General features: G+C 42.0%; 1 protein-coding gene across 6 annotated transcripts in view; it reads left to right on the forward strand.

Moving 5' to 3' along the window:
- The first annotated feature begins 1 nt into the window (after position 1).
- The window catches only part of Slc30a6 (solute carrier family 30 member 6), a 58,652-nt gene continuing 45,536 nt past the window's right edge, over positions 2-13,117 (forward strand). For 3 of the 6 annotated variants that reach the window (XM_029554059.1, XM_029554062.1, XM_017802188.2), the window contains exon 1: positions 10,550-10,636. Coding sequence is in view for 2 of the 6 variants with exons in the window: in XM_008849041.3 (XP_008847263.1) it covers positions 93-95; positions 10,550-10,636 (90 nt within the window). In the remaining 4 variants the exon portion in view is untranslated. Of the gene's footprint in view, positions 96-10,549; positions 10,637-13,117 lie in introns of those variants that run through there. The other 3 variants (XM_008849041.3, XM_008849042.3, XM_029554060.1) reach the window with 2 other exon arrangements.

Consider the following 13,117-nt stretch of genomic DNA (forward strand, 5'->3'; position numbering starts at 1 on the left):
ACAACCAATCGGCCCCTAGTGCCCCGCCTTTTCCACTAGGGAAAACCGGGTCCCCCGAGTGTTTTCCGGCCAGAGCTGTGCGGCTCTCTACCATGGTGAGTTGGTTGCGGGGCCTGCGGGTTTAGTCCTGGGTGGTTCTTGTTGCCTCCTCGCGGGAGCGCGGTGCAGGGGCCGCCGGGGCTCGGCCGACGTCGGGTCTCCGCTCGGGCTGCGGGATCGGATACCCGCACATGGGTCCCCTAGAGCTTCGGTCCTCGACGGTTCCTACCCGGCTGCTCTGCTGCGGGCGATTCCGGGCCCGCCCCTGACCGGGATTCTCCTGATGATTTTGAAAGTACCGGGGAACAAGTCCTCGGCATCAGCGACTGGAGAAGCGCTGTTTGAGCAGGATTTTAGGGCGGGCGCCCACTGGGCGCCCTTTGGTTTATTGAGGGTCAAGTACTTGACACGCCAACATAAGGACTAACGACGACAGAAAGTAAAGGGTTGCGGGGGCAGCTGGTGAAAGGTTCCAGTGTACGTTATGGTTGTTGGGGAGTTTTCCCTAAACATTGTTTGATGAATTAGTTACTTTGTTAAGCAAGGCGTGGTAGCACTCAGGAGGCTGATTTCAAAGCCAGCCTGGGTTACGTAGAGACCTGTCTGAAAAACATCCGAAACAAGAAGAAAACCCCAGAAATCAAGCATGTATCTCAGTTTTATCTGAAGGTGACATGCCGCTGCATTTTGAAACTCACTGAGCCCTTAATGGTAGCTTAGATAGTCGAAAGGCACATTTCCGTGCTCTTGCTGTTAACCATTGCGAAAGTTCTTGCGTATATGGATATGGCCAAAAAGTCTCATCATGCGTTTTTTTTGTAATCCTGTGCATAAAGAAAATGGGTAAAAGTTTACCGCTTGTAGGGAGGGACAGTGACCAGATAGCCTTCAGCCTTTCCAACCCTTTAAAAAATTTTTTTATCTAATTAAAAAAATTGGTGGGGGGTTCTTTTTGAAACAGGGTCTCCTGTAGCCCCAGCTGACCTGGAACTCACTATATAGACCAGGTTGGTCTCGATCTCACAGAGATCCGCCTGCCTCTGCCTCCCGAGTGCTAGGACTGAAGGCCTGAACCTCCATGTCCAGCTTCTAGCCCTTTTTAAAAAACAACGACAACAAAAAAACCCACCAAACTTACAGTGTCTTATTCTAGGGACTTTGCTTGCAAATTATGTTGTATGAATTGGACCTTTATACCTAATTTGCATATACTTCCCACCTGCTTGAATTGTTCTTCATTCTCTTCTCTCATCCTTATCAGTGTAGCTCTTACCTATCATTCATTTTTTTTTTTTTTTTGTAGGAATAGAAATACTATTTTTTGTTTTGTTTGTTTGTTTTTGAGATAGCATCTCCATGTTGCTTCAGCTGGCCTGGAACTTCCTATGTAGACCAGGCTGACCTTAATGCTGCTGAGATCTACTTGCCTCTGCCTCCTGAGTGCCGAGATTAAAGGCCTGCACCACTACACCTGGCATGTCGTTTTTTCTCTTTATGTGAGAGTGTGTATGCATACTAAGTAGATGTACACAGAGGTCAATGCCAGGTGTCTTCCTCAATCCCATTCCACCTTATTCTTTTTAAAAATATTTTATTATTTTTACTTTATGTTTATGAGTGCATTGCCTGCCTGCATGTGAGTGCATCTGTGTTGTGCAGTGCCTGAAGAGGGTGTCAGATCCTCTGGAACTAGAGTTACGGTTTGGTTGTCAGCCACCATGTGGGTGCTGGGATCCAAATTTAGGTCCCCTGCAAGAGCAGCCAGTGCTCTTAACCACTGAGCAACCTCTCCAGCCCCCACACCTTATTCTTTGAGACAGGGCCTTTTATTGAACCTGGAGCTCACAGATTCCACTAACTGGCTGGCCAGCAAGCCCTAGGGATCTTGATGTCTCATCCTCTCCAGTGCTGGGATTATAGGCAAGAAATGGTATAAGTCAGAGCTTAGGTCCCCATGCTTGTGATGGAAGCACTTGACTAACTGAGGCAGAGACCCCAAGTTTCCTGAATTTTTTTTTTCATAAGCTTTTCCAACGTATCCCAATATATGTACCTTGGCATATATTTCTTTGTCCTCTCCATAATACCTTTTGGAATCTGGGGGGCAGGGGGCAGTTTTATACTTAAAAATACCTGTTTTATAAAGGTACTATAGGTTTTATAAATCTATGGAGACACTAGATTTTTATGCTTGAAGCATTAATAATATAGTGAAATAATAGCATTTGAGGTATATGTAGATTTGTGAGAATGTGCTGGGACCAAATCTCAGGCCTTACACTTGTGCCATCAATTAAGGTTTAAAGTTTTATTAGGAAATAAATTGGTTTTATAAATTGCATATTATAAAGAACATTCTGTATGCAAAACATACTGCTTAGAAACTAAAGAAATTATAAATATTGACATTAGTGAAGTTAATAAAAATTAACTCATGATGCATGGCAATTATCCTATAGTTTAGTACAAAGGAAATAGCATCAATAGGACTATAGTTTGAATAATAAGAAGACGGCATGTAAGAGGTGAAACATGAAACAGTCCTTTGTAATTTCATCCACTTTTTCTCCCTTGCTCATATACTTTGTGTATGTGTGTGCTTATGTTGATGTGTGTGCACACGTGAGGATGCAGCTATATGTGAGTGCATTTTGAGGCCAGAGGTTGATATTGCATGGCTTCCTCATTCATTGTCCACAGTACTGTATGATGTAAGTGATGTGTATACCTGTCCGTGTGTGTGTGTGCCAGAGGTGTCTTCCTTGATCACTCTTCATTTTATTTTATTTTATTTTATTTTTTCTTTTTGAGACAGGGTCTCCCTGTAGCCCCAGCTGTCCTGGAACTCACTGTGTAGACCAGGTTGGCCTTGAACTCACTGAGATCCACCTGCCTCTGCCTTCCAAGTGCTGGGACTACAGGCGTGTGCCACCACACCCAGCTCACTTTATTTTTTTTAGACAGTAGCTCATTGTCAGCTCGGCTTGCTGGCCAAAGAACCTCCAAGGATCTCATTTAGCTCTGTCCTCTCCTCCCGAGCACTGCGATTGTCAATATGCCTCAGTTGGCTTTTTTTTTTTTTTTTTTGGTTTTTTTGAAGCAGGGGCCCCCTGTGGCCCCATCTGTCCTGGAACTCACTATGTAGACCAGGCTGGCCTTGAACTCACAGAGATCCACCTGACTCTGCCTCCCAAATGCTGAGACTACAGGCGTGTACCACCATGCCCGGCTCAGTTGGCTTTTATGTGGCTGCTAGGATCTGAACTCAAGTCCCCGACTTTTCATGGCAAGTACTTTATCAAAGGAGCTCCCCAGCTCCATCCATGTATTTTTTTGAGACAGGCCCTCACTGAACCTGAAGCTCGCTGATTCAGTTAGACTGACAAGTGCCAGGGATTCTTCTGTTCCCACCTCTCCAGCACCAGGTTTACAGCTGCTCACTGCCATGCGAGATGATGATTCCCCAGTTCTGGGGGATCAAACTGAGGGCCATCTCACCTGTACCCTTTTACTCACATACTCTTCTTAATAGTCCTTCTCATTTAGATGAGGAAACAGACAAGCTGTGGCAGGGCTAGTAGACCTTGGATTAGACAAGCCTGATCTTTTTTACTTTAAAGTTGTATCATCCTGACATAATGGTAGGCCATTTTAACTAGAGTCGATAAATCTAGAATAAGAAAGAAAGCTAGAAAGAAAACAAGCTAAGTTATGAAAGGTTGGAATTTTAGGTTGCATGATAATGGTGATGAAGAGCCAATATAATTTTGAAAAGAGTGGTATGGGGCTGGAGAGATGGCTTAGCGGATAAGAGCACTGACTGAGGTTTGACTCCCATCACCCACATGGCAGCTAACAACTATCCTAACTTCAGTTCCAGGGGATCCGATGCCGCCTTCTTACCTCTACTGGCATTGCACAACATGGGTGCACTTATATACATGCAGGCAATATACTCATACACATAAAATAATTTTTTTTAAGTGGCATGAATGTTAGGATTTTTGTTTTCACTGTGAGGATGGTATCAAAAGTGACCCTCTGCCTTTTAAAAACCTTGTTGATTCTCTCTTTTTTTAAAAACTATTTTATTTTTTATTTTATGTGTATGAGTGTATTGCCTGCATGTAAGTGCACCCGTGTTGTGCAATGCTGTGGAGGTCAGAAGAGGGCTTTGGATTCCCCTGGAACTAGAGTTAAGAATGGTTCGTAGCCGCCACGTGGGTTCTGGGAATCAAACCCAGGTCCTCTGCAAGAGCAGTCAGTGTTCTTAATCACTGAGCCATCTCTCTAGCCCCTTGGTGATTCTCTTAACCTAAAACTTAAAGTAACTTAAAATAGGCTAAAGCTTAGGGGTGGAGAGATGATGCCAGTTAAGAGCCCCTGCTGCTTTTGCAAAAGACCTTAGTTCAGTTCCCAGCACCTGGCTTACAACTGCCTGTAATTCCAGCTTCAGGGACTCTGACATCACTTTCTGGCCTTTGCAGAACCCACACACATGTGCACACACACACACACACACACACACACACAAATAAAAATAAATGATTTTTTAAATGGACTAAAGCTAAATAGCTATCCAAGGGTTACAATATTAAGCAGCAGTGTTTAGAAGTTTCATTATATATATTCATTGTATGGACACTTTCACACAAGTATATTTATAGAGTGAGCACCCCCCCCATGCTCCTTCTTTCTTTCCCCTCCTGACTCCAAGTAGTCCCCTTTGTTCCCCAAGACAGTTTCATTAACCAACACTTTTTAAATTGTGAGATGAAAATATCCCATACATTATTTTTCTTCTTTTTCTTTTTAATTTATCATATATAGCTATATAATGCTTTTTTAAAAATATTTTTATTGTATGTGTATGCGTGTATTTCCTGCATGTAGGTAAGTGCACCTGTGTCGTGTTGTACCCAAGGAGAACAGAAGAGGCTGTCAGATCCCCTGTAACTAGAGTTATGGACAGTTGTTAGCTGCCATGTGGGTGCTGGGATTCAAACCCAGGTCTTCTGCAAGAATAACCAGTGTTCTTAACCACTGAGCAATCTCTCCAGCCCCCTATAATACTTTTTTAGAATTCATATTTTATTTTTTAATTAACTTTAGTATAATTTTCTTTTTTTAAATTTGTTTTTATTAAATTTTATTGTATTTAATACAGAATATCTCAAACAATCTGAATCATCTTTATAGCCCCGTCCCCACAAGCACCCTCCCATAGCCCCCCCCCGCAACTGGAACCCATATACTCTGTCCTGGGTCATGTCCATCCACTTGTGATCTAGTCAGATCCCTCTCATCTATCTATCCAAACACTTAACAACATTTTCTTTTTCTTTTTTTTTTTAACAGAGCATAGGGTGGGGGTCTATTTACAGAGGAGTGGGTGCCCCCCATTTACGGCTGCACTGAAAAGTCCTCACTCAAATATAGATCCTGTGACTTTTCTGACAGCCTCAGAAAATGGTGAGAGAGGGGCCTCCAGGCATTCTCCGCTTATATACCCTTGGCCCCTCCCCCACATGCAGGGTGGGTGGGTGACACACACCCCCATTCCTTGATGAGCATGGGAAAGGTGTGACTATAGCTTGCCAACATAGTGGTTGGAGGACACTTCTAGTTAACACCACTCCTTCCTCCAGCTTTACATTCTTTCTGCCAATCTCTTCTGCAAAAGTCCCTGAGCCTTGGATGGGGTGATAGGTGTGGGATGATTTTCCTCCTTTTGTGGAAAGGCACTGAACTTTTGGTCTCTGCATTGTGAGTTTTCCATGGGCCCATTTCAGGGGATTCCATCTACACCATGTGGAGGCCAGATCCAGGATCTCTCAAGTAGCCTGCTGAGTTTTCAGCCCCTTTGCTGGAGGGAGGCCAGAATATACACTCCGAAGTAATGCTTTTATACACAAGCGTTGTAACAATTTATACTAAAGGTCAAATCAGCTGGGGATGGGGGCTTTACACGCAGCTCGGGCTACAGAGAGACCCTGTCTCAAAAAGATAAAAAAATATATAAATAACAAATAAATAAATGTCAATCAAGTTCATCTAAATTCTGTTTTGTTGTTGTTGTTGTTGTTGTAGTTGTAGTTTTATTTTGGAGATAGGGCCTCACTGTATAACCCGGGCTGCCCTCAAATTCATGATCCTGCCTCAGCCTCCTAAGTGCAGGGATTACAGGTATTGCCACCCTTCCCAGCTGCCACACAATTCTTTAAGAGTGTTTGTTCCACTTCAGATGAAAATAGTAATTTTTTTTAAAAAAACTGAATTAGTGGACTGGAGAGATGGCTCAGTGGTTAAGAGCACTGACTGCTCTTGCAGATGACCCAGGTTTGATTCCCAGCACCCACATGGTGGCTAACAACCATCTGTTACTCCAGTTCCAGGGGAATCCGACACCCTCTTCTGACCTCTGTGGGTATTATATGACACAGATGCACCTACCTACATGCCTGCGATACACACATAAAATTATAAAATATTTTTAAAAACTGAATTAGAAAATTTAAGTCATGTTAATTAGTACAGGTGATAAAGATTACCATTGAAATCTACCCGATAACTTTGTAGACATACACGGGTGCCAGGGATCCGAGTGCAATCAATTATGCTAGTAATAATCAGATACATACAGATTAGAGACACATGCGCCAACATCTCCGCATTATTAGCAAAAACAATGAGTCTTTCTGTAAGAAACAGTATATTTTAAAATGAAACGTGCAGAAGACCTGGGTTCAAATCCCAGCACCCACATGGCAGCTAATGACTATCCATAACTTCAGTCCCAGAGGATCAGACAGCCTCTTCGTCCTCTACGGGAAATGCACAACATGGGTGCACTTACCTACATGCAAGCAATACATGCATTCTAAAAAAATTAAAAAATATATATATATATAAACTGAATTAGTTTAATAGGGTCTTACACCAACATTGGTCTTTTGGGGGGCTTAAGTTAGTATTTTTCTTTTTTGAAAGTTTATTTTTATTATGTATATGAATTTTGCCTATATATATGTAAGTGGACTGTGTGTGCACACCTGAGGAGACCAGAAGAGGATGTTAGAGCCCCTAAAACTGGAGTTATGGACAGTTTTTAGCTGCCATGTGGGTGCTGAGACCCAAACCCAGATTCTCTGGACGAGCAGCCAATGCTCTTAACCACTGAGCCATCCTCTCCAGCCCAGTAACATTTTTCTGATAACTGGTTTTACTTCAAAGACTTGTTTTCTTACTATTCTATTACTTTTTGTGAAAAAAATTCAAACATATACAGAAGTACCTGCCTGCCACTTAGCATGTATCTGGCTTTATTTTTTTTATTTTTTATTTTTTTTGAGACAGGGTCTCCCTGTAGCCCCAGCTGTCCTGGAACTCACTATGTAGACCAGGCTGGCCTTGAACTCACAGAGATCCGCCTGCCTCTGCCTCCTGAGTGCTGGGATTAAAGGCGTGCGCCACCACGCCCAGCGGATCTGGTTTTATTCTTAAACCAGACTTCTAGTGTGTAGCTTCATTTTTAAAAAAATTTTCTCAGCATAATGAAGCTTATGACATCTCTAAGATTTGCATACATGGGCTGTGCCGCCTTGTAATTACTAGTGATGTAAGAAAAATTACCTCTGCCTCAGTTCAATCTGAAGCTTTTCCACACTTATAATCTTAATACCTCAATTCCAGGTGCTTTCTGAGACTTCAGTATTTGACTCAAATTGGCCAACTTCAGTGAGGTAAAAATGTAAGGTGATCGATAAAGTGATCCTGACTTTTATTATCAAAGAAAATATTTTGTTAAAATCCAGATATTGGGCTGGAGAGATGGCTCAGCGATTAAGAACACTGTTCTTGCAGAAGACCCGGGTTCAAATTCCAGCACCCACATGGCAGCTAACAACTGTAACTCCAGTTCCAGGGGATCCGACAGCCTCTTCTGTCCTCAGGCATTGCACGACACGGGTGCACTTACCTACATCCAGGCAATACACACATAAAATAAAAATAATAAATAAAAAGAAAAAATCCAGATACTGCTGGGCATGGTGGCTCACACCTTTAATCCCAGCACTCAGGAGGCAGAGGCAGGGGGATCTCTGTGAGTTCAAGGCCAGCCTGGTCTACATAGTGAGTTCCAGGACAGCTGGGGCTACAGGGAGACCCTGTCTCGAAAAGAAAAAAAAAAAAAAAAAAATCCAGATATTTAAGTATGGAGCACTTAGCAAATTATTATATGTGGACTTTTGACAGTTAAGAAAGACACCACCAAATAAATACTTGCTTTTGGAATAACTGCAGTGGTGCAATGCCACATTACAGTGATGCCTAACCAAAGACAGCCTGGCTCTTAGCATCCATTTAATCCAAGAGTGGGGCACAAATGTATGTATTCCATTTATTCATACATACATTGGGATCAAAGGCAGGAAGGGTCATGAGGGATTAAAACTGTATGTTTAGCGTACAAGAGGAGCCCAGGGCCTAGTAAACTTGTTTGCATTATGAACAAGCTGAGATAGTGTTAAATGATCTCAAAACATAAGGTTAACTTTGATTACAAGGTTAGGTAAAAGTCATTGCCACAGATAACAAATTTTTTCTCTTCAAAAGTATCTACAGTGTTTTATTTTGGAAAGCTATGCCAGAAACATTAGTAGGACCGTACCATATTTTCATCATGTGCAAATAAGTACTTTTGAATTGTAACTGAAGCAATTAGTAATCAAGGGTCTTTTGTCAGTATTCCACTATTACTATTACCAGAAAACATCATGAATTCAATTAATTCTAGCACATACTTCAAATATCTCTTTCACTATCTTCATGGATTTAAATCAGTTTTCTGCTTCATTATCCTAGGCTATAAAATTAAAATTATCTGGGTGTGGTGGTGCATGCCTCTAATCCCAGCACTCGGGAGGCAGGGGCAGGTGGATCTCTGTGAGTTCAAGGCCAGCCTGGTCTACATAGTAAGTTCCAGGATGGCTGGGGCTACAAGGGAGACCCTGTCTCAAAAAGACCAAAAAAAAAAAAAAAAACCAAAAAAAAAAAAAAACCCCAAAACATCCATTCTTATTTTAAGTATAGTTCTGAAATTGGGGGGTTTTAAATATATATTTTTTAAATTTTATGTATACACGTGTATTGCCTGCATGTGAGTGCACCCGTGTCGTGCAATGCCCACAGAGGACAGAAGAGGCTGTCAGATCCCCTGGAACTGGAGTTACAGACAGTTGTTAACTGCCCTGTGGGTGCTGGAATTGGAACCTGGGTCTTCTGCAAGAACAGTCAGTGTTCTTAATGGCTGAGCCATCTCTCCAGCCCTGAATTTTGGTTTTAAAAAGTAAGAGAACCAGGCATGGTGGTGCATGCCTGTAGTCCCAGCACTTGGGAGGCAGAGGCAGACGGATCTCTGTGAGTTCAAGGCCAGCCTGGTCTACATAGTTCTAGGACAGCTCGGGCTACGGGGAGACCCTATCTCAAAAAAGAGAGAAATACCACTGGACGTGGTGGTACATGCCTTTAGTCTGAGGCAGAGACAGGTGGATCTCTGTGAGTTCAAGGCTAGCCTCATCTACATAGTGAGTTCCAGGTCAGCTGTGGCTACAGGGAGACCCTGTCTCAAAAAGACCAAAAAAAAAAAAAAAGAGAAATATACTAAGGATACAACATTACCTCTGCCAAATGACTTGTTGAGGGCTGAAGAGATGGCTCAGTAATTAAGAGCAGTTGCTGCTCTGGCAGAGAACCCGGGTTCACTTCCCAGCACCCACCTGGCAGCTAACGACCATCTGTAACTACAGTTCCAGGGGATCCAACGTCCTCTTCTCACCTCTGTGGGCACTGCACAATGCAGGTGCACTTACATACGTTTAGGTAATACATGCATACACATAAAAAATATATTTAAAAAATTAACTAGTTGAATAGCTCATATTTTCTTCCTTGCTACTGGGTACTGTCTTTATCATCAGTTTCTCATATGTGTTTAGAATCTGCTATGGCTTCTTCACATTGGTTTCCCAAACTGGGTTGTAAATCCCACAAGTTGCCAGTTGGTCTCATCTCCACTAGTCGCTCTGTTGCTAGCTCCATCTGTGTAGCCCTGTACTGTGTGGTAGCAGGACTGGTGGAGACTATTAAGGATGTGCTGACTGAATGCCTAAAGGAAAACAGGGTTTTTACTATTGTAGTTTACCAAACTCTGATTTATTTAGCTTTGATTAGGTAAAATGTAAGAGTTTCTTGGTTTATCTGGAGCTAAACTGTCTAGGTTTGAATTCTTATTGCCTAGTTTTGACCTTTTGGACAATTTACCTGAAAAGATTTGTGCCTCATATGATTCTTTGAGTATTAAATCAGTAAATGCATGTAAAGTGTCTGGAATAAGTGTTTGGCATGTATGGAGTTAGGTGTTAGTTGTTGTTAATACTAAATCAGGTCACAGGAACTTTGACAGTATTGGAGATTTAAGTGCTGATTTCTATGTTTATCTGTTTTAAAGGGGACAATTCATCTGTTTCGAAAACCACAGAGATCCTTTTTTGGAAAGTTATTGCAGGAATTTAGACTTGTAGCAGCTGACCGGAGGGTAAGTTCTTCCTTAACCTCAGTTTCAATTACTGCAAAACAACATTTTAACATCGAAGCAAAGATAATTTTTAAGGCCAAAAAAAAAAAATTCACGCCGGGCATTGTGGCGCATGCCTTTAATCCCAGCACTTGGGAGGAAGGGGCAGGCAGATCTTTGTGAGTTCAAGGCCAGCCTGGTCTACATAGTGAGTTTCAGGACAGCTGGGACTACAGGGAGGCCCTGTCTCAAAAACACCAAAAAAAAAAAAAAAAAAGTGGAATTCTGATTGTTTTCACATTTGTTTTGCTTTGGTGAAAGGAAGCCAGATTTCAGTTGCTCCCCCACATACACTTTTTTTCTTTTTATAGCAGTTTTATTATGTAGCTCTGGCTGGCCCTGAACTCTCTATATAGATCAGGCTGGTCTCCGGCTCAGAGAAGTCTGCATGCCTTTGCTTCAGTGGTACTGACTGGGATTAAAGGTGTGGGTCACTGGGCCGTGCCTTCCCTTAGTTTTTTTTTTTTCCCTTTAGACAAGGTCTCACTTTGTAGTCCAAAATGGCCTTTAGTGTATGATCCTCCTGTCTCAGCCTCCCAAATGCTAACATGACAAGCATGAATCGCCATCAGATTTCAAAGTGTTTCAAAGAGAAATTGTTGTGTAGTTGCTTATTATTTTAATTAAATTATTGTAATCTAAAGCCATATTTTCTTGTTTTTAACATAAGCCAGAAAACTATGTCAAGCTCTGAGGCTGTAAACAGAAAGATTAATTGCTATCTTTCTGACTACCAATGCAGACCTTGTAGTTATTGTATTTGTTGTTGCTTTGTGATACAGGGGATCCAGCGCAGGGCCTCCTGTGTCCAGGCAGGTGCTCTCCACTGAGCCACTGAGCCGTGCCTTCCAGGTTCTTGTGTTGTTTTCATTCTTATTGTTTAAATTATAAGCTCTCTAAGTGTTGGAATTAAAGGCACTTGCCACCATGCCTGGCACATCATTGATTCTTATTTCCTTATTCTCTTTCTTGCATATTAATTATGGTACATGTTCTGTTCCCAGTGCCTCCTGCTTTTCTCAGATTCCTTTGTATCGAAAATACTGGGGTGGGGGGTGTTTGAAGGAATTGTCTGTCCTCTGTGTTCCCCATCTTCTTTCCCTGTCTCTGTTAAACATGTGCGCTCTGGCTCCTGTCCCCAGTAACTGACAGTTTGGCATTTGGTTTTGGTTTTTGAAGCTTAAGCATAATTTTGTTAGAGTTTAAGAGAAAAAAACCTCAGGGCAGGCAAGCCGTAAATCCCCAAAAACACCCAGAGGAGGAGAATGGAGGAGAGAAGGAAAAAAGCCATGTTGTTTCAGTGAAACCAGTATGGAGGTCAGCCACATGCTAGCAAGCAGCCAATTGGCAAGGAAAGGGGGGTTTTGTTTTAATTACATTTATCTATTTTCTGCATGTGTGTGTGTGGTTTATGTGTATGTATGTGTTTTGTGTATCTGTGTTCATGCCATAATGCATGTGTGGAAGTCAGAGGACACCTTGTGGGAGTCGGTCCTCTCCTTTCACCACCTGTATTCTGGGGATGGAACTCAGGTCCTCAGCAAATATCTCAGGTTGACAGCAAGCATCTTTACTCTCTCAGCCATCTTGCCAGCCCGATAACTGACAGTTTTAAAAGAGCACCATTAATCTGTGTTAGCAAAATCAGTACTCATCCTCATTTCTTACCTTTCTTGACCTTTTAACAATATTTGACAAGAACTGTGGTCACTTCTTCTTTAGAATACTTAATTATATAAACTCTGAAACAGAATTCTTGGCTTTATTCCTGCTGTCATTTAGTTTTCTAAGCCACTTTTCTTTTCTGACCATTAAACTCAGGATTGTGAGCTCCATCCTCTTTAAGACTGTATATTGTGGGACTGAAAGGATGGCTCAGTGGTTAAGAGCACTGGCTGTTCTTGCAGAGAATCCAGATTTGGTTCCCAGCAACACATGGCAGACCGCTCTCTATAACTCCAGTTTCAGGGGATCCAATGCCCTCTTCTGGCCTCTGTACACTGCATGTACATAGTACGCTTACATACATGCAAGGAAAACACTCACACATACAATTTTAAAAAGATTGTGCATCTTGGGGCTGGCTCTTCTTGAAGAAGACCTGGGTTCAAATCCCAGCACCCACATGGCAGCTAACAACTGTCCATAACTTCAGTTCCAGGGGATCCAACAGCCTCTTCTGTCCTCTATGGGCATTGCATGACACAGGTGCACATACATACATACAGGCAATACACGCATACACATAAAATTAAAATAATAAATGAAATTAAAAAAAAATTTTTTTTATTTAATAACAGCCTGATTAGAAAAAGCATTTCATTATAGCGTTAACATGTTCAGTAACACATTCCAGTGCAAGGATACATCTCTTTCAAAGGTGGCTGTAAATTTTTAGGTTCACAGTTGAATTAATACAGTCATACAATATTGAACTCAGTA

This window comes from Nannospalax galili, unplaced genomic scaffold (genome assembly GCF_000622305.1).
Source record: "Nannospalax galili isolate Female #2095 unplaced genomic scaffold, S.galili_v1.0 scaffold344, whole genome shotgun sequence".
Lineage (NCBI taxonomy): Eukaryota > Metazoa > Chordata > Mammalia > Rodentia > Spalacidae > Nannospalax > Nannospalax galili.